Source organism: Homalodisca vitripennis, chromosome 1, assembly GCF_021130785.1.
Source record: "Homalodisca vitripennis isolate AUS2020 chromosome 1, UT_GWSS_2.1, whole genome shotgun sequence".
In the NCBI taxonomy this organism is placed as follows: domain Eukaryota; kingdom Metazoa; phylum Arthropoda; class Insecta; order Hemiptera; family Cicadellidae; genus Homalodisca; species Homalodisca vitripennis.
Genome location: NC_060207.1, coordinates 38784603 through 38808583, shown reverse-complemented (window position 1 = coordinate 38808583; position 23981 = coordinate 38784603). Strand labels below are relative to the sequence as shown.

At 32.5% G+C, this 23981-nt stretch overlaps 1 protein-coding gene across 1 annotated transcript in view; it reads right to left on the bottom strand.

Annotated features, from left to right (window-relative positions):
• LOC124360023 (elongation of very long chain fatty acids protein) overlaps positions 1–19984 on the bottom strand; it is a 90808-nt gene extending 70824 nt beyond the window's left edge. The window contains exon 1 of the mRNA XM_046813256.1: positions 19839–19984. Coding sequence (XP_046669212.1) covers positions 19839–19890 — 52 coding nt within the window. The 5' untranslated portion in view covers positions 19891–19984. The remainder of the gene's footprint in view (positions 1–19838) is intronic.
• Positions 19985–23981: the final 3997 nt, after the last annotated feature.

Here is a 23981-nt window from a genome sequence, read left to right as displayed (position 1 = left end):
AACAATTTATGGTTTAATGCTAAAACTATTTTGTTACCTACCTAGACGTGGTATCGAGGTCAGGAAAAAGAAACTGACTTTTTTTGAAAATTGTTGAAATCTTGAATAGTAAATTTGGAAAATCATGTCTAAATTGTATAGGGTTTAATAAAAATACGTTTTACTCATTTATGCAGAGTATGGAGTATCGGGTACCAAATGAACTTTGATTTATTGGCTGTATACATTTTACTTATTCGGAGGCTTGAATTATTTGTCGAATTTAGGACAAAGATTCCTTCAGTAATTGAAGGTTGTTGAAGTAAACGTTTGCAATTTATTAAAGTAAACGAAAAATTAAACCATGATTAGGAATTTACCTTCATTGTTGTTATACAATATTATAGAGATAATTTGTATTCCTAATTATTTATAGACCACAGAAAACTCGTGTTTGTGTTCATATATTAATGGAGTCAAGTTATGAAGACACAAATAATCTGTGGAACGTGCAGTAGTGGTGTGATCTCAGTACACATCTACAAATCTGCAAAATGATATGTTACTTTATACTGACGACACAAAGTTTCAAAAGAATAGCTTTAACAGTTATAAGTTACGTGGCTTTTTAAGAGTTACAAATGCGGAGTTAACACATTCAAAGCACATCTTATATATTCACAGTTTGTATAACATATTGGGGACTATAAACCAATTTGGAAATATAAAACAGTTTGCGGGCTTAAGTTATTCGGACAGACTTGAATTATGAGCCTGCTTATAGTAATTTGAATAAAACACACAAATATTAATTACATTGTCGGAGTGTCAGACCGATTTAACCGTATCGGCAAGCGAAAGTGTGGCGGACCGTGGGCGGTCATTTATTACAGCTGTCCTTCTACAGACCAGATGACATATTCACATATACCGGCAACACTAACGGAAATATTGTGGCAATTTAAAATTAAAGCAATAGATAGGAAGACCTTAATATTATCCTCACTATTCCAATCAATATGGACAGTGAGGAGTGTCAAGGCTCATCTACCTTACATGATCTTGTCCTATCCTCCGAAGTCTATTCTGTCGACACCTAAGATTCTACTTGAGGCTCCATTTGTGTTCGAGATAGTGCCCAGAATGTGTCCTCGATTACATCAGTGATAATAATTTTATTCAATTACCAGCAAATTGATGATGGAAAATAATGGATATCACTTTGTTTGAGCCTTAACTAAACCCGAAAAAGTTTTTCGCCACTCCCCAACAGTTTTTGGTGAGCTTTGACCAAAATAACACATATTTAATTCTTATAAAATATAATTTTATTGAATTTGAAGCAACTGAAAAAAACGTTTTTGATATAAATACGATGATAAATTATTAAACTTATAACATCTTTGACTTTATGAGTGACTTTCTTTGGAAGGAGGCGAATTCGTTCTCTTGTTATCCTCTAATAACATTTTCAAAGTTCATACAAGAATTTTTAGTTTACGGACCTTAGTACTTTCGGGCCTAGTGGGCCAACCATGGAAAGTTGGTAAATTCTCAACCCATTGTGGGTCATGAATAGTGTTGTGAAGGTAATATTTTACTTATCTGTGGATTTTGAAACTGATTATACTGACAATTGGTGATTACAATAATGCTTTGCATGATATGCAAACCACTATGTCCCAAGGATTTACTTACTAAGTGTTAATAAAACGCCTCTAAATATTGTACTTACGCCGTCCTTCATCTGTCTTAGACAAACTTAAGACAGTGATATACATACATACTGTAGCTCGGAGTAATCTCTTTGTGGATATTTAGTATATTACATGCTTCCAGAAACGCTCCTAGCCTAAGCCCTAGGACACTTGACAAGCCCCCTAACTAACCGGTCGAATGTATCTGAATGCGGAAGGATGTAGAGGCGCCTCGTGTCGATGTCGATGTTTGGGAACCGGTCCGTCTAGCCCAACGTGTTACATCATTGTACTGTAGCTTTCTATGTCCGACTGATTATCGCCGTTGTGGGCTCAATAAACAATAGATAATAAAACAAATACGCTTGTAAGTCTTGTACAATGTCAACAGTTCTGGATATTTGCGTGTGGATGTACACTCTATAATTCAATAATGCGTTGAACACTCGACGGTGTAATTGGTCTTTTGACAATTCATAGCTTGCATTCACGTTTGCAATTAATATAAAATTTTTATTGAAAGTATTGGTACAACATTTTTGTAGAAATTTTATAAAACAGCATGTCATACCAACATACCGAGTTTTATATATAACATACAATTTATTTAATAATATTTTCTCTAAAATATTAACTATGTCAACTAACTGTGAATGGATAACAAAGTACACAGGTTGGCTCTTTAAATTCATCAAACTTTACCACGTTGTTATGCAGGTAAAAACTAACAAAATTAATAATACATGATAACGTGTGTCCTACCTAGCTCGGTTAAAAAGTTGTCCGTCTATATGTGTGTGTTTTTGAAAAAGCACTATTTCATGATAGATTAATGTAAATTCACGAAATTTGGCAAACATTTTTATCGTACTGAGGTACATAATCGTGTAAAATATGTATTTTCTGTAGGTCTCCAATCAAAATGGTATCAGATTAAAACTTTCAAGGTTTAATTTTTTTTATCTACTACTATAATAAAAAAGTCAATGCCACGGCAAATCAAAATTGATTTTACGATGACCAGGTTCTATCGAAAAGGCAAGGATTGCTTAGAAAAATAATTTTTCTCTAAAAGCTTCTTTTTTTAATGTTTTTTTACAAAAGTTAAATTTAGATTCAACAATAGGAATACAATCAACACAGTGTCATCCGTCAAGTGAAGCACATGTAGTGTATGTATCTTTAAATTTACACTTATACTCGTAGATGTATGTAACAATATCATTTAGCATTGTAAATTCGCCTTACAGTTCACCAACTTACTAAACCAAATTACGTGATGTCGTTAATCAAGAATTGTGTTAACTGAGTCTTGCTCAGTTATCTGCATAATGTGAAAACTCTCAGTTACTGAATCGTTACTTACGTCGAACTTACTCATGCTTCTTTTCGACTATCAAAAGAGCTGAATTTAAACAAATTTAATGTAGGAACTAAGAAATGTAATCCAAGCCGATCAAATGCCCCTAAACGGAATTCACTGAATTTTAGCTCTGTTATGATTTAGACTGATAATGTTATAGTATTTATTTGTAATCATTTAACATTTCAAGAATAATTAAGTTTTAAACTTAAAAAAAAAAATTATTCGCTAAACCATCTAGTAAAAACAATAAATCTGTTTTATAAACGAAGTTTCTGAAATCCCTTAAGATATTTACTTAATTCAGAAATGTGCTCTATATATTCTTTGCATAATGTTAAAACTTAACTGAATAATAATGTAAGCTATACATGATATCATAAATACCGTATTAAATAAAATATATACGATAATATTTGGTTCATAGTATGATGATACTAATGTATCCCGTACTTGTGAATGTCAAATCAAGACCTATAAATTATCTATCCTATTTATTAACAATGTCCGAATCAAACCATGCTGTAATCAGTATTTGTTTTAAATACTAATAATACAATATCTAAATCGTCGGGAGGATTACTTATCACAGTAAGTATGAAAGTATCGGCATTAATGTTTTTGCCATATAAATAGACTCAAACGTCACTGTAATAGGCTTAGCACATTCTTTGAAACACGTTTTTTTATATTGGATATAACAATTCAAAACTCTATGCATTAATACATATTTAAAACACAAATTGAAACTTCAGATTACTTTAGGGAATGGGAGTAAATAGCAACGCTGTTCCTTTAAATTTACAGGCATTTTACTAAATTTATCAACTATATTTTTAAAATCCTAAGATTTTTATACACCAAACTTAATCTTTATTAATGCTGATTGCCAATTAAATATTTGCCATATTTACCATCAGAACGGTAACAATATTGTTATTAACTTAAATAACAGAAAATACGTTTGTAACACTTGCCGTAGTAAATGTTACAACTATTTAACACTACGTTTCACGTTTTGGAATCCACTACTTTCTTCAGGCGTCTCCACAACGGAAATGTCTGAAAAATCATATCCTGTCAAATCGCCTAACGTCAATAATAAATTCGATACAAAGAAGATATGTTTGAGTGTGTGTTCCTTTAAAATGTAGTCACATCCAACATTTACTTTATTTAATGATGTACTACAAATGGGCTAATACCAAATTTGGTCTGTAAATTATTACATTTTTCTTTATTGTAGTATCACTAGATAAAGGAATACAACATTTTCCAATATATAATTTTTTATTTTGTGCAAGGCCTTTCTGAATCAAAGATTCCATCATCAGGCACTTCACAAATTATCAAATGTTTACATTTTTGTAATAATAATTAATTTTGTAATAACATATGGTAAACAATTTGGATGTACGGTTAGCCAGTATAAAATATTTTATCAGAATTAAATTTAAATTTTTGTATAGATTGAGATGAGAGTAAAACTGAATTTTGAATTGGTCCGTCTTCATTATTGATAAGTTTTTCTTTATTTATGTTAATGTAAAATGTTTCCCAAGCATTTAAGTGTATTGTGTTTGTAACTTCTTTTAATAATCGTAAATTTTTATTAGAGATTGTGTGTCCAGATTCAATACAGTGATTCGCCACAGCAGAATTTTCATTTCTTCCGTATTTTATATGTGCAAAGTGTTCTTTGAATCGTGTCTTAATGTTCCTTTTAGTTTGGCCAATGTACAATTTATCACAGTCGTTGCATTTAATTTAATAAATTCCTGATTTGTTTTCGAATGTGGTTTTGTCCTTGAGATTTCCTAATATTTGTGATAATTTGTTGTTTGTTTTATAAGTGATAGATTTGTTTGTATGTTTAAAAAAAATTATATATTGGAAAATGTTGTATTCCTTTATCTAGTGATACTACAATAAACCGTTTTTTCAATGCTCCAAGATTCTACATTTTTCTTTGTTCATGTTATTGTTTCAAACCAATTTTACGATTTTATATTTGTTTTTTTTTCAGAAACACACCGTCATCGTTGAAGGGGGTTTTAATGAATATTGAATTGAGCACTGTCTTGCTGAACTTCAACAAGCAGGTAACAAAAACAATGTTGCAGCCTCCCAGGTTGAGTCCCCAACACTTTCTCGCACTCGCGAGATTGCGGCGTGAGTCGTCGCGGTGCGGTCTGTTGGGTGGCGAGAAGCGCCATTGTCGTGATCACGAGGCTCGTTATCGTTCGTTACTCTATCGTTAGTCCCCTCTACAGAGTCTGTCTCACACCCACTGCCACCGTGTCATAGCCGTGAACTCGTTTCCCCACTTTAATTTACATTAACTTGATCTACATTGAAAGTCGGTCTCGGGCTTCTTGCTCAAGAGTTTAGCCGCGTTCTCCGAGCCGCTGGGAAAGCAGCAACAATCATTAACAGTAGTAACCTCAAGTTCATCACCAAATTTATTTTTAATGGATTTAAATCATCACTCCTACTTTCTTGCATTCGGATATAATGGGAGATATTCTGTGGCACTAACAAACTATTTCAGCGTTGATACTGATTTGAAAGTTTTATACCTAAAAATCGTATAAAAATATGTAAATTTCTATATCCCCTACACTGAATTAGTTATTCGTTTCTATATTTAGAAAGGGTAAATGTTAACCTCAACTTTAATTTAAAAATCCAAAAATATTTTAATGAATTTGGATAGTACATAAAAGAACAGGCAAAAGAACAAAACAGAAGAGAAAAGTAATAATAAATGGATAATAAATGGCATATGATTATGCAGATAGGCCCTTCTAGTTGATGAATGAAGTGAGGTGGACGGACGTAGGTGGCACAGAAGGTCGAGCTGGAGCGCTTGCCTGTCAGACCGTCTGTCCCCAATATCCCTATATCAGTTGTAGATCTAAACCAAATTACGAGATAACACTACTCAACTTGTTTTAACTGAAAATTTAACTTCGTAGAGTAAAAACTTCATTTTATGATTCATTATCAACATGTTAGTTTGTTTTCTATTTTTTGATTACCAAAAGAGCTGAAATCAGTTGTCTTGAAATAAATGAAGTAAGTCGTGCAATAGATGAAAACATGACGATTTGGAGATGTTATCACAAAAGAATCAGGTCTCTCCAACAACTGATGCTTTCCTCAATTTCCCCTTACATGATCACGTAAATGTCTCTCATGCAGCTCATGACCACATCGACAGTTAAGGAATGTGGCGATCACTACACAGGAAGGTGTTGGGTTTCCAAATGAAATTGAGATGTTTCCTAGTCGTTCTCTCTATGACTCAGGAATGTCCTTATATGCGATTTGTAATCCAGCTCTTGTTGAGGCACTCACTCAAGCCGTGGGAACAGCTGTAGACATCCCAAGAAATAATCGCTGCAGACGTCATCTGAGTGAAGTTCTGCACGATAGTCAAAGCTCTCATATCTGGTGGGTGGCTTGTATACAGCTAGCTGATATTCGATTCTTCAGCACGACTTTTCTGTTTTATATGCTCTTGGCTTAGTGCCTTAGGAAGTATGTTTTAGTATTTCTAGTAATTAAATAAATAATTATTTTAAGTGAAGCCAATCAGAATAAATAAAAGAGGAACCTTAACCACTGTCAAGGGGGAGATATCTTAGCAGCAAGAACCAATTTGAAAGAAGGGCCCAAGGCTTTGAAGCACCAATAATAATTTGCTGCAGCGTTTCTTTGACAAGTCCTGTCCTTCGTGTAAGATCCTGGTTAAAGTTGTGTTACAGTATCTAGACAATATGAACCAGATGGGGTGGGGAATTTGGTCATAGTGTAGTATCTGTCTTTTATAAAATACGTGTAATGTGGCCTTTCTTGTACAACTTTCTATTTCTGGGGAATGGAGTCAGCTTGGAGTGAAAATGTGTACCGAGTCAGGACGAAGAATATTCAGGATAGATAAGAATATTCACTTTTCCGTTCAACGTAACATAAAAAGAAAGGCTCTTTAACATTTCAAACATACTCTGTAGACATCCAAGGATAGTTTGCATACATAGTGGTCGCCTTTAAGCTTTATGGTACAAGATTATGGACTGGAGAACGCCATAACAATGTACGGTGAACAGGTGTCAGTTTGTGTGGTATTAAACTTAGTAATAATGGATGTCTTACTTTAATAGGCGGAATAAGGGCTAAGATGCAACCACTAACACTCAAACTGGGGTCCAACGGTTTAAATATGACTTCCGAACCACCACCAAAGACTGGGCGGGCGGACTGCTTGTAAGGTCAGATCACTCACTCAAGAAGCAGCCACGCTCGACGTTGCTTGACTTCATTATCTTGCGATTACTACTGTACCCACTAGAATACACCAAGTTAACCACACTCGGGTAGCACATGTGGTTTCAGCGAAGTTGGCTAGGCCACGAATAGCCTGAAATTTTGAGATTAGTTTAATGTCTCTGAACCTAATACGATCTGACTGTTTCGAGTCCTTAATAAAGTACAACTTTACTGATCACCAGTAGAGTTTTTCGAGGTATCCACATGAAAATGTTTCTGGATAGAATACGTTTAAAAGCCTCCATAAGAGCTTTGGTCAGGTAGTCTGTCCAACCACTCCCGCGTGTAGTGTGCGTGAGAACTGGGTGGATAGCAGTAATGGTTTCTGGTGAGTATTGTACGAACCAGCGTTCTTTCTATCGTTATTGTTACTAGGCAGGAGTACGCCAACTACGTGTGGCGTAATAGGCTTCGCTAAGTTTCAAGGCCATGAGCGTGTCCTTGACGGCGCGGCGTCCAGATGAATTATGGTTAAAGCTATTTTTCTTAAAGCTGCTATGACTACCACAAAAAGTAAAAGAAGTTCTCTGAACTCCCCCTCCCCCACCACTCTTTTAAAGGCCAAGGGCGTATCCTTGGCGGCATTCTGGCCGATCAGGGATATCCCACGGAGGGACATGCACATTTGACAAAATTGTAAGTCAAATAACTCATATATTAGGATTTTGCAAAATAACGCTCAGCCAAATCTTAGAATGGATATGCATCACCATCATACTCGATCTTGCCTGTGTATAATCTATATAATACATCTTTATTTGAGATTGCAGATTTAAGTTCATGCAAGTCTATGGCTCAATTTATTCATAATATATTCTGCGGTCAGGCGGAGAGGTGAATTCATACAGACAAATAATTGTGACAGAGGAGTACATAGATACACAGTAAGCATCAAAAATACGCTACTGTAAATTTATAAGGAATAACGTGGCAGAGGGAAAGGAACATTGTGTACATCTAATTCCATAGACTCTTCAACGAGCAACATCCTTGTAATAAGTGGCGATGGTCTGTCTACTTGCTTAAGTCATTCGTTAGATTCACATTGTAAGATAGAAAAAGATACGTCCTATCTGTATTAATAGCATGACGTAGTGATAAGGAACATACATACTAAACATTAGTCCACGTATTTGGCCATAATCGTGGAACACGCATATACAATAATTGATAATTGAGGAAAAGGATATATCTCGCTCAAAGTAATCAATTAACATTGATTTACATCGGTGAACTATAGCGAGCAGTTTGAAAGTGGTCTCTCACTACCTCTCTCCCTTTCACCCCCACCCTCTCTCTCATATGAAAATTAATTTGAGAATGCTGTAATAATGTTTTGGCTAGATAGTTATGTGTTATCATACCTGAAGTAACTTGTACAATTAAAACAAGTTCCTTTTATTGATATTATTTTATGACTAGTAGTTAGACCTCAATCTTAGTCAGGAAAAGATTTTTAGGTAGGAAATGACATCTGCAATTACATTGCACTTGTGTTCCTTATCTTTAGTTATGGTTCTGCCGTACCGTAACGGAATTTTCAAAAGGGGTATTTATTCTTAGTTTATTTTATAACATAGCAATAGGTTTTTTAAACCGTAATTGTGAGTTACATCAAGTGTAAACTGTCATTGTTAGGAATTGTTCGTTTACTTTAGTGTATAATGACTTTTTCTAGTACTTTTGTTCATTTGATTATATTTTGGTGTAACTATATAAGACCACATGAGGGATTTGTAATCCCCATTATTCCTTAGTCACTGTAGTTTTATGTCACATAATATGTGTTTGACGCTGTTATTATTACATCAAGAGAAAAGAGCAAAGCTGATGGAAAACTCACACGACTTATTAATGACAATTGCCTAAAATCAGACAGAGGAGGTTGAGTGACTGATGAATGATGTAGCTATGGGAACCACAAAAATGCTGTTTCGACTGCCAACCAGGCCCAATTAGAAACAATAAGGTTATATAACAAACAACAGGTACTAGTCATCCGTGCTCTCCATTCCCAGAACAGATATTATTACTTATACAAGTCCGAATTGGTTGATTTATTCTCATGCGTAAACCAAAACATTGCGTCAAGCAGACACTTTTTTTACAATAAGCCTTCGAATACTACGGAAACTGTGGAAACATACAGAACGCAAGTTCTAATACATACAATGAATGACTTACATAACCTAAACTAGAGCGAAACATTGATCCCTATTCAATGAGCTTTTATAATTAACCGTGGAACTATTGGTATCTCAAAGATCACTAACTACACAGGAACGTTTAAATGCGGCGCTACTTTTCAATAACCATACATATACAAATTTATAACTTAAAAATTAAGCCTTCATTGTTCAACTATGTTGGACAACTAGATGATTTATTATGATACATCCTATACTTTTTTCAATTTTGATCAACTCACAGTCACATTTTAAAATGTTTTTACTCGTGAAATGTTTTAAGAGCTATCTGAGCATTCTGAAATTTTGGCTTTAGCTACATAAGAACCATAGACTATTAGTAGTAGCCTTGAGAAGTGTTCAATATAAGTAAGAAGAATACACCTTTTAACACTTTTGTAGTTTATTTAGTTTATTTCAACTACGTACATTTCGGATTCAAAGAATCCGTCTTCATTTACTGTTGGTTAAGGCAAATAAATGAAGTTAACTAGTAATTGAACCATAGTGACATATGTTTGACTACCTTGGTTGCTAAAGTTTGTATTTTTATTTATGTAAATCTATTTATATCGTTAAAAAGTCACATCACATAATAATGTTTATGTTAAAAACTCTTTGTCATCTTGACAATTAAGTATTAATTATTAGGATTAACTAAGATTAAGGATTAATCTTAACATTAGGAATAATTTTGGCACTTTTTAAAATTTCAAACTTTCCTAAAGTTGACAATACGTCTCAAAGTTTTTGCATGTGTCTCAAATGTCAAGGTTGTTTTCGACGTGTGTGCATGTATTGCCGGAGTTATTTAGACGACCAGCATATTTTGATTTTGGTGACCAATTATTTGTTTATTTCACTTATTTACCTAAACCTACAGTACCTGAAGATGGATTCTTCGAATTTGAAATGTACGTAGTAAAAATAAAAACTACAAAAGTGTTCAACATGTGTATTATACGAACAATGTTGACACTCAAACACATTTATGCCTTTCTTTTAAAGGGGGCTGTCTCATTATAAAGATATACTTAATTCGTACTCCGACGCGTTGAACGTTTCTTTCAAATTTTTTTTTTTTTTTTTAAATTTGACTCTTTTTCCATTAATTTGTTTAAATAATCAAAACGTAAACACTTTAATATAATAAAAGCGTTTGCAGACAATAATATAATAAATAATAAGCCATACATGTGGCATTGTGCTTGCTTTGTGATGTTCAAAATTTTGAAATATTGTCAAAACAAACAGGAAATTTGATATTTGGACTAAGTTTTTCCGTTCTTGGAAAAATATATGAAACGGATGAAAAGTTGGCACTGAGGGCGATATACATTATCTTATTTTATTTGTTCCCTTCTCGTGAGATATAGCTATAATTAAGAATTGTATATACATTTATATATATATATAGTTTAAAGAGATCTGTTTGATTTATAGATTTCAGAAAAAGTACAGTTTGAACAGCTACGTTCTCAGAAGAAAACACGATTTAAATAATAAATTCATGCATACTGGGTTGTCCTTGAAGCGATGAAAGAACCTTAGTAGAACGGAGAATAGCATTAATGTTGACTGCGCTAGAGAAGTTGTTTATCATTGTATAATAAGTGGCCGCATACCAGAACGAGACTACACCAGTATTGTGCATTGTAATTAACTCACTTTTAATTAACAAAGCCACTACGTCAGGGAAATTGAAGCACGTATTACAAGAGAACAAAAACGTTGGATTTTACGTGACCACCGCGTCAAAGTTATTAGTGTGGAGATCACGCAGCGACGTTCAGGTTCTGCGTAATTTTCCATATTTTTCATAAATATAATTAAGCTTGAAGTATTTTTTACTGTAAAAAGACAGTAAACATGTCATGTTTATTGAAGAATAAATTATGATAAAATAAAAACACCTATTACAGTATCCAGATAAAGTCATGTAGTTGATATTATAATCCATAGATTCTACGTGTACGGTTCTACTCTACTACTCAAATTTCAGTCATTTCAATCAAATTATAGCCATAGCATTAAAGCATAAAGATCCTCCACGGATAAAAACCTTAGTTGGTCGTTTTAAATTAAAAACCGAAAACATATATATGATAATGAAGTATAATTTACAACGTTTTTGAAACAACTATTACACTATTATTTTTATCTATTCAATATTAAACTTAATTTTAAACATTTATGATATGATTACATTTAAGCATTTAATTACGATTTGTTGAGTTATATACTGGACTTTCGATTGGAGAATATTTTTAAACTTGTATAATACATTATCAATTTTTAAATTCTAAACTTTTTGCAAAATTTGGTTTACTAATACTTTTTTTATGGATTCAGTAATAGATGCAATAATAATAAATATTATCTTGACAAGAAGTAACGCAGTAATTTTCAAAACGGAAAAAATTATAATTGAAAGAACGGAAGAAAAAGGACGAAAGAAAGTAACCTAGTATTTCTTTTACTCATATTTGAACAAAATTTTGCAGAAAGAATATTAACTTCAATGGATCCTACACAGCACCTGTTGATCTATTCCTTTCAAATTTCTATGACTGTCAACCAATTTAGTACTTGTACTTTAAAGTATTCTATTGCAAGAGGAAGTCGTAAGATAAACTTTAGTTTCTACCATACAATCTCTGAATGAAAAACGAACACAGAAATACAAAAGTTTAAGCTGCGCCAAAGTACATTATTAGTCACATGTTCGACCATGGTTGCACCTCAAGAGGTTTAGATCTTGAATAAAATGTTTATACAAATCAGAACAACTAATACATCAGTACATTTTATGAGTACATAGTACATTTTAAACAACTGCAAATGTAGTAGTAAAAAGCTTTTATTGTACTGTAAATAATTCCTGCTACATAGGAGGACATTTTAAACTTATCGCATCATCCTGTATGTATCCTGATATAATTTCCTGTGTTTTGTACACTCAATGTTGTGATCTGTCTTTATATGATGAATATAAAAAAATACTTATATTCCTCCAAACGGATTGCAATAAAATCATGTTTTATAACAGAGTTCTAAAAAAACCATAATAATGGGTTAAAAAACGAAGTATATCGCGTGGTAGCGCTCTCTGCGATTCACTGCACGAAACTAGCCTTACGACACAAAATGTATACCTCACTATCCTGATATGGATAAAAGGTCTATTGTAATTTAAAATAAATGTTCAGGATAATACAGATGCAGTAGGTCGAATTTCCCTTACGGCCTTCAAATCCGTAAAAGGCAGAAAGTTATACATACGTGTATTAGAGTTGAGTACAGAAAACACTGAAGGCGTTTGCATAAAATCAACTCATTTAGCATCGTCACTGGAATTTTCCACACTAACGTAACCCGCAGTCATAATATGTAATCAAATTTTTAATTGACATACCAAACATTTTAGACGTCACTGATTGTAACTGGACAAATATTTGCCTTTGCATTCATGTTAAGACTAAGTACGAAATTCCACCAGAGACGTAACTTATTTGAAAACGCAGAAACAACTTTTAGCATTTTTGTGATACCACTGAAATTTTTAGAGAGGAATCTCAATTTGAAAACTTCTCTCCTTCATAGATAAGGAAAATTACCTCAAATATATCGTAACATACCAAAATACGTACAGAACTTTAGTAAGGTATTAGAATTTAATCAGTACTTAAAGTTGTTTTTGGTCGGGGAATATTTAATTTGAATCAGGACGGGTATTATATTCGTTGAAAAATCTCATTTAATGTGGTTATATTAAGTATAAACTACTGTTATGACTTAATTTTATAATCTTTTCCTCCACTCTGCTACAAACAATGGCTGTTTATCTTATTCTTCTGATGTTTGTTGTTGGGATAACGCCCAGTAAGATATTTAAAATGCAAACAATAAAAAACCACACCTTTTTTAATTCTAGATTTAAAAACAAATACATTTTATAAAAACACACACTCCAGGAGGGTTCATTGCTGATTGGTTTATACATGCTTGGTATATAAATACCCCTCCATCTCTAAGGTAATAGTTTTAATCACTATTCTTGTATGAACTAACTGCTCTCACAAATACTAATATACATACAATAATACACAAAGGAAAACTGGCAGTAGCTCGTAACTACTAAATACATCAATCACCAAAAATAAATGTTGCAACGGATCACGTCACTCAGAGTGGGTGGGGATTGATTGCTGTTGATTGTGGGCGACTACGCTAAACACATTATGCACTACCTAAGGCTATGGCAGTTGTCCAATATATCCAGAGTGTCTTAGTAATATACTATATATAATATGGCGTCGAAGGAGCAAACAGAACGAAACGTTTTACCAACTCATCCAAAGTACCGTCATCACACACGTGTGTTATGCCAAATTAAAAAATAAAATGTGACTGTACTAAGTTTGTTTACAAGTTCGTTTATTTTGCGAGTTTATCGTTGTATATACTAAATGTGCTAATACCCCAAACTCTGGGTACCAGTAAAAATGGGTACGTTAATACCGAGACCATATTTTGGTTTTGATCCCGTATGGTCACTGATTATAAATAAAATGTAATTCTTTGTATAATTAATTATTATGTAAAGTGTTCAAATAGCTCAACAAAACAAATTATAAAGCATCAGAAAAATCTCCCAGGCTTGTACTCACATACTAATGCATCTAACACATATTCAAAATTGAAGAATCATACGTCTAAGGGCCTACAAGAAGATTTACAAAATCAGTTGAACAGCTGACTTAAAAATAGGCCACTAATAATAACAAACAGTATTGCCAACTTAACATATGTTAGGCCTATCTTGATGTTTATTTTAGATGTGGACAAAAATACATTCTTTTAGGTACATGTTAAAGTTTTAATATAATCAAATGGGCCATACTCCCTCAGAGGTTAAATAAACTATGTTTACTGTAAAGTCAATAATTTTGACAGCTGAACGAGTAACAAAACGCAACGTAACTTTGTAACTAAGAAATGATTTAGGAATGTTGAAATCCTACATTAGATAAGTTTATAATTTAGGCAACCATCTAAAAAACCATACAGTATATAAGATCAATCTCTATTCCTCCTTTTTAAATTGTATTTCTTTGTTGAAACTTATACTATTCTACACAACAGCAGATGAACATTTCTTTTAGAATTTCAATATATAAGCATATTCACTGATTTTTCTGTCACATATTAAACCAAACGACACTGAACATTTATCACATGACATTATGTAGAAAAAATTCACATTAGATTATGTAATTTGATTAATTCGAAACAGAAGTCCTCCTACAAGCGTAAACCCTGAAATTGTGTGAATACAATTTCGATAAACTTATGATTCTTAAACTAAATAAAACTAGATACTTTAGAGTCTCACGTTTATTTTGCTGTGTTTTGTTGTTTTGTATTTTATTGTACTCTGAGATTAGTAAGAACAATAAATTGAAAAATGAAATTCTTGAACAGTATATTATTCTGTAAGTTTAATTTAGTATGAAAAAGTCTCTCTTGTACTTGTAAATGTGCACTTTCAAAGGAGGGAAACTTATGCTGTTCTATTACATACATAAATAACGACAAGGTAGTGAGTTTTGTTTTTATCAGCCACTCGATTTTTGTAAACTGGCTGAAATTGAAAGAACGTGTGTACACTAAAGTTTGTTTTATATATATATATATATATATATATATATATATATATATATATATATATATATATATATATATAGGTTTGATTGAATTGAATTGAACTGAAAATGATTACCTGATACATGACTACTTCCTTTTCAAAAAATATAATAATACTCCATCGTATTACATCAAAGAGATTTCACTAAGAAAATTACAGACTTCGTTTAAGATTCCTACTCAAAGGTTTAAAACAATTCAACTGTTACTGAAACTGTTGGAGCTATTCAATTAAATATTTATAATACAGAGAAGTTCGAATTATTAGTTAGTTGGCTTTTACAAAATTTGTTTTAATCTCTGAGTTTAGGGCTACAAAACGCTGTTCTCCAAACAGGAGATTAAGCCACCGTGAAGTAAGCCTTCAGATAAGTCTCTTGTATGCCATTTAAAAGCACACGCTTTAGTTTACTACCACGGACGGACCACTTGGTAGTAAACTATAATACTGCTTTTCCGACCAGAAACTATTGACTTAGTTTAGTGTCTGGATAACGTCTCCAAGCAAAATTCCTTCTAGTGTTTTTTCTCAGATTGTCCATCCCTAACTTTCTTTTCCCACAATTTTCTTTACAGGATCACTTACTTTCTAAATTTAAACTGTCCACTTTGAAGGTGACAATGGAACTATGTCTATTTTGGAGGAAAAAGGTTAAAGACGTAGCTGAAAACTGCCGGATTTCACGGACATGAGGTGTGACTGCCGTGGGCGGCCCAGTTGGGAGATGGAACACACTACTGCCCCAGTTCTGCACCCAGCTCGCGCTCGCCCAAGCGTCTCCAGCATCGCTACCGAGCCAATTACTGTGTTGTATAACAACAATTGCGACAGATGCAGCTTCATCAATTAAGTTCTATAACAACGAGGCTGGCAATCCTTTGTAGATCCCAAATTGGAAATCTGACCATTTAACAATTGTACTGAGGTTGAATTTACTTTACTCTAAAGAAACTATGTAAAATTAAATATTCTCAGACAATAAAAATATTTGTTACGTTTTGTGTTATGAATACAATAAGTGGTACTTCTCATTGTTACCTTTTTAGATGAAAGTGTAGATTAAAATAATAAATTGTTAGTGTGTATGAACTTAGCGTAAAATATTGTATTGGCACAGATAACATTGCAGATTTGTAATACAATATAATAATAATATTTATAGAAATAATAATAGCCGTATTACAGCCCAATAATACTCATTAACTAAATTTTACTCTGTGTGTGTATGTCTTGTACATTCCAGTTCTCATAATTAAAACAGTAACATTTTGTCCTTTTGTTCGTTTCGATCTAATTGATATAATAATAATCTCTTCACAGCGCGGAAAATATTGCATGCAAGAAATTCTTTCCGTTCATAATTCAATACCAAACAATAAAATATTCTAATTTTTCGAATTTACTGTTTGAATTTTTATAATATTCCTACGCGTTATTTAGTAGTTAATAAATTATACGTTATGGTGAGGCTTCATTAATTTCATTTAATAAAAGATTTGTTATAAAAGAAGAAAAAACACTACACACAACACAGTATATATACACAGCACGGTTTAAACAAGTGTTCCAACACTCGTTGGAACAAACAATGCAGTGCTAAATCTCCCCAGCAAGTTCGAGTGTTGGAATGAAATTTCCAGAAACTCCAAGGGCGACGGAAAGGCCGCGAGAGGGACAAGACGTAAGATGTGCGACCCGAGGTCAAAGGTCAAGGTTTGGAGTGTCGGGGTCCACGAAATAGAAGTTGCCGTCTCTTAAAAGAGTTGTCTAATACGTACATCACGTTATATAAGCTAACAAAACAAATAAAGTTAAAATTGTAAAACCCAAAATATTTCAATTGTGAATCACTTTTAGATAGATAATGAAAGATATAAATTAATACAAATTGGAAATTAATTTAAAATGTCTTTTTTATAATAAATAAACTCTTCAATAAGTGTAAAACCAATTCCTGGTCAATGTACTAAGTAACATCTACTTTAGATATCTTTGCTTTGAGTAAAGCTGTAAAGAGAAGATATAGAGGCAGCAAACACCAAAGAGATAGTAAGTAATTAAACTTGGTGCTAGCTCTCTACTTTATTGCATTTACTTAAACATATTATGGCAACAACAATAATATATACCTTGGAAGTAAGACTAATTTGTTGATGTTAAGTAATGGATTTTGCTGCTATAAATTTAAATCGCTTTGATTCTATTCTAGAGCAAGAAGGAACGACTGATTTACGATTCTCTATCAGTGATCCAATGAATTGCTAAACGTCGCGAGTAAATCTGTCATCAGAGATAAAGTTTTGATTAAATCAAGTCTGGGTGTGTTTATACGATTGACTGTACACTAATGACGCAATATAATAAATAGTATAATAGAATTTTAGCATACGAGTAGAAGAATAATATATTATTATAACGGACTGTTTATAATTGATTGACCGAATGTACTAGTAGTAATGTATTCCGTAAGACAATGGTTTCGTGAGACAACATATCGGTAAATAAGTCACACTAAAGTACACTTTATTCTCATAACGTTTACCAATTTTCTTTAAATTGTTTCCAAACATAAACATAGTAGAGCGTTTGTTTTGTTTTTAAATTAACTTCCGGCCATATATTTTATTATTATTATAGTTATATAGTTGATGGTTGACTGTCCTCAATGCTATTAACTGGTCAGCTGCGTTTACGCTGAATATAAACAGAAAAAATGTGAGTTGATACAAGAAATGCGATTTAAGTATAAAATTGTATATTTTAGTACACTCTTTTCAAAGGCCCTTGGAACTGGATTGATACTGAACGAATTTTACTATAAAATAAATATGAGCTAAAATTGCAGATAAAATTAATGAAGATTTTTTCCTTGAATAAATTAGAAATGTATATAAGGAAAACATACTAAGAAAGTAGGGACGCAATTGTTAACCACAGCAACGTACAGTATAGTACATATTAATTTTGTTGAACGAAACAAACATTGAGTAGCAAAGACTATTCAAGTACTAGTTCTGTACTTTACTGCACAAAATATTAATAGTTGCCGTTAGTTATATTCTTATATTAACGTAAAACGAAAATATTCATATAGGTTTTAGTCTTAGGCAAGTTAAGACACACCAAATTTTTACAATCAGAATGTTACACAACAGGAACAACGCTGCCATTTAAAAGATGCCCTAAGGTAGAAAATAGTAATTTTTTCATATCCCATGAAAGTAAAGTTAAATGTAACATAATAATGATGATAACTGTGGTTTTCTACTTAAACAACTTGGAAGAAACTAAAATCGTTGTATTCCACTAATAAAACTTTGCTAAGACAACTTTGTACTTCTAACCTATTTGTATTATATTTATTGCAAAGAATTTAATTTGAAGGTAGAGTGTTTTATTTCGGAAATTAAGCTCTTTAAATTGAATAACCCACTAGTCTGTAGCATGTAAACGGATAAATAATGAATTAAAACCGAGAATTCTAAGGATGCATATAGTTGCAAAACATTTTGTGCTACACAATGGAACTTTTATAACACACGCCAACACATATTGATCAAACAGTATTGAAACCTTATTATTTATGTTTTATGTAAACAATTAACAGTTGAATACACTGTTGTACTCATAAAATCCGTCAGTAGCGTTAAAAATGTTCTTTTTATTATTATCTTAAGTTTGTCTGCCAGAATGCTATTGACAGCTGTACTAGAATTAGAACTAGAACTAGTTCTAGTTGTGTATTATACCCGTATGTTGCTTTTAGTTCGGATCATACTGATCTTGGTGGCTCCTATAACGCGCTCTCTTCTGCGGCGTGGAAGGTAGCTACTAGCTACAAAATCAGCAGTAGAATAATTTGCTTTTTGTTTTAACACCATATATAAACCATTCATTTTATAAAATTAAAAAAAAGTATAGCAAGTATTCATTTTATCTAAGATAACAAATTACACATCTTAGATGGTTTTGTTTATTATTTGTTTTTATATTAATTTGAGAGTCTCAATGCATTTTCCATTAGCCGAAGTTGGTATATGTGTTCTATACTTGGCATTCTTTGTTCTTTGCAGCACACTGTTTATAAAATATATATGCTAGATTCTTAATAAACTAATAATTTTATTGTTAAGAAACCTCAGATTTGGACCGACTCTGTACACTAATGATTATGGAATTACTGGAAACAAGTAATAAAATACTTTAAACACAGTGTGAACAACAGTAAAAAATGTGAGTATAATGTATTTGAAATGTGAATATTGTAAAAAAATACTGCACAAAAATATTTAAACTATAATAATTTTTACTGTAAGGAACACATTTCTCTCTAAATATTGGCCTTCTTTCGGCCTCGCTTACACCAAAACCTATTGGCAGTTTCCTTGTATACAATGAAATGCTCTCGCTCAAATTGGTTACACCGTTCGGTATTCGTTATGTGGATTCAGGAAAAAACACACAAGGACTTCGCTTACTCTCAGCCAATGACATGTATGGTAAAATCTCAGAACTGTATATTCTCATACTAAAGTACATCATAAAACGTATAAACTAACTTGAATTTCACTGACCTCTCAACTGCATTGCAGGGGTGATTTGGGGGAATAATATAAAATATGACATAGACTATACTGTATACACACACACTATAACGACATCGCGGTCTACTTAGCTATGAATGATTGCTTGAGTCTGTGTATGTACGACTGTAAGCAACATCATTACTGCCCGCTGGCCTTCACTACATAGGCTATCTGTATTTACTTGTTTACACCTCGACAATTATATTCCTAATGACTGCATGACGAGGGTGAGAAGGCTTGATTTCTCGACAGTATAGCATTAGCGAACTGTCCTTAAACTAGACGCACTTTGTTCCTTCAGCAACAAGAAAGCCATGTCTGAGTTGTGTAGAATTTTAATCTATGCTAAAAGGGTAATATAAATAATTGGCTACATAATTGGTTAATAATTGCTTACTCTTCATCTTCCAACTCCCACTCCCTCCATGCCATTACATGAACTGGCAATCAATGTATAAAGTAACTACAAAAATAACTCGTTAAGTAAGTTTTCCCCTAAACATCAACCTCCTACAGCACACCAGAAGATTATAATAATCTATTCCCTAAGCAAACAAATCTTTAATCCAAAATCAATAATTTCACAGAAGATTTCACTAAATTCATCGAAACATGTATACGACTTGCCTACAATTACGTACACCACGACGAGGACTCTTTAAGTTGATTTAAATTAAAATAAAACCAAATAACGTTTAACTCACCTTCTTTATTTATATTGCATTTTTTAATTCCTGATTTATAACCCGACATAATTTACGCTAATCTATTACATACGCGAAAATGCCAGCTAACATTTCAAAAATTTATTCAACACTTATTGTCACAGACAACAGTGATTACATTCAACTCCACATTCAGTTATACACAAACAAAGACACATATTGAACTATAACATACTTATATATACCTAAAAACATATTATCGTTCTCAACATACAATATATTTAAATTTATTGGCAAACAATTTATTTCTTCTGATCACTTATTTGAACTATTTATTTGTATTTTCAAAATATTTATATCCGAACGACGAGTATTCTAGACTTAATAATAACAAGATATATTGTTTATCATATCATCTTTAATAATAGCTTGTATCACTACCGACTATACATGCAATATCAAAATCAAATTCTTTATTTTACTATTACCATAATCGACTGAAAACACTGAACCACCTCGCAAATATTATTCTGAGTTTTGGGTTTTTTGAAGCAACACATAAACCAATTTAGGTTCTTGAATGCTTGTTACAAATGTCCCAGTAACGTTTTGCATGCTTAGATTTACACTTTCAAATCAGCTGATACATTTAAATTTGTCTCAATTAAAATTTCCTTTGTTTCTAAATCATTCTACTCTATTACTTACCCAAACAAGCATGCAAAATTTTCATACAAGTAAGCTCAACATACCAGTTTATTCCAAACAATAAGAGAAGATAATGGCTTTTAATTTTTTATAACTATTAAAAACCACCATAAAAGCCAACAATAACAACATTGTTAATATATTTCAATAAACTCAGCTGTAAAATTGTTGATGTATAAATCAATGAAAGAGAGACATTTTGTGCACTTTTTCAAGAAGTATTTATATATTATATTATCCCATTAAATAATCTAGGAGCAATAGAAACTATTTGACTACTTATACAAGGGTTTGTCATATTTCTACAAATAATGTCTAATTTTTTCTCAATTTTGTATTACATATATGAAAAGCAGTATTGTTGAAGTTTACTTTTAAATGCAGAATAATAATGGTAATATTTAGGTGCTAAAGCCCGATGATATATCACAAGGAGGATCTTTTCAAACAATTCCTACAAGTTTACCTCTCTTGTATCTTGGTTATATTTTATAGGTTGACTGATTATTACGTTACCAAGCTAACTCCTCGTAGGATACATTTGAAGTCTTATAAACAACGAAACGTCCAATAAAGATGTTAATGGTACATATTGTATTACAGTAACAACGTGAAAAATAACAACGTGCTTACATACTTCTTTTGAAAATATTTAGGAAGCAAACAGTATTTAACATTGTCGCTACCACATAGGTTAGTGCATCGAACAGGTTTATGTAACAGTTATGAAATCAAAGACTGTTGCGAGAACTTTCCTCAATGTGTAGTCTATCTCCACGTGTAAGCGGAAACGTGATGCCAGAGTACCAAAAGTGGTCAATAATTATAAAGCGGCGCGGGGTGGTGCGGGGCGGCGCGAAGTCACTGTCAAGGACGGCATTATGGGAGTGCAGTTTGTGGCTGTGAAGTACCGCCATCCTGGGTTAATGATCTCTATGTCATCAGCCTTAATCATAGCCACGCTCCGACACCGGCAAATCCGGCTACGGTCTGCATTGGATTGTGAGTAACAATTAGTACACCAGGCTCTAACATTCACCCCCTCCCCCACCATTCCAGATAGAATATTTTACCGGGTTTTCAGTTAATATTGTATACTTTGGATTGTACGGTTCGCGTTCCTTATTACACCCTGTTACGATGAGGTCAGGATAAAGGAATTAGCCTCTCCTATTTTATAAATATATACATCCAATTTAATTTTACATCCTAACAAAATCGATAGAAAACACAATTTGTGGTTTTTATAAACAGTTTTAAATTTATTTTGCCTCACATATACAACAAATCATGCACGGATTACAAAAATATATAAATAACAAGATTGAACCATTCAAAACCAAAGAATCACGAAACCAATTTTCTAGTGAACAGTTGTTCTATTCTCCACGAGAACTATCACGAACAAAATATGGTTAGTATAAAAAGCAAATTCTTGTGTTTTGTTTTGACAAATTTATGACGTTAAACACGGAAACATGTTTCGGAATCATGCTTAGAAAATAAAACAAAAAACCAACACATATTTGTGTTGGAAAGTTTTAATCGTATGTTTAGTTTGAGTTTTAGTGACAGAGTTAATTAATGTTTTCTTGTTTTATATTTGAATGTTCTCATTATTGATTGTTTTTTCTTTAGATTTCAATGAAGAATATTTTTATGATCTTAGAAAAATGGTTTGTCTTTAAAGTTTAAGTTACATCAGTTATGGGAGGGTTGAGATTTGAGGGCGAGAAAGCAAACCAGCACAGCGAACATTGGTTGTTCTGTGAAGCGATCACAATTATTTACAGGAAGATATAGAAGATTATTAGTCATTCAATAGTTCATAGTTCTGCTGATTACAATGAACCATACTACACTTCCCAAATCACAGATCCCTTAGTACTCACATTAGAGTATTAGATTTTCATGTTACGTCTACGGCTTTGGTTTAGCTCATAAATTTTAGGAGACCATATTTATTTTCTTATATATTTTAATTCTAATTTTACTACTTTTAAATAATTTTTTATGTAAAAATTGGGTGGAAGACCATAAAACAAAAAAAAACCGTGTGCTACTTTTAAGAAAAGCAAAGTCGAAATAGCAATAAAATGCCGTAATGAAATCAGGTCAACTGTATTCTAATAACCTCAAGATAAAATTGCGTTGCAAAGTCTATACAATTTAATGAGAACATCTCTATTATGGAAAGAAAACCACAAACTTGTACTCAATCAAACACTGCTCATTCAGGAACTCTAGTACCCATCATAGTCAAGATGGCTTGCAGTGGTGTTTAGCGTTAACTGTAGGATGTCACAAAAGACAAAGCTCTGCATTCACTTTAGTGTCCATAATCAAGAGACATCCAAACTCATGAATCATAGTAAAATTGCACCTAATACTCTAGCACCAACAATGTGACCCTTGTGTGGTGGATTTATACAACTAGCTACCAAAACACTTTTATATACGTGCAGTGAACAGGAGGTAAGTCAGCCACCTGATACGTTTAGGGATTTAAGCCAACTTCAGGCAGAAATGTTGAAACAGTAACTAAAACGGTACGTCTGATATCAACATTTAATTTTCTATTGACGTTTGAAACAGCTTGCATCAGCACAATTATATATATATATATATATATATATATATATATATATATATATATATATATTTAACTATTAATAAATAACTTAATAACTGTATAAACAATATTTTTAACATTAGAAGTATATTTTTGGTTAAACCGTCTTCAGGTGCATAAATTATA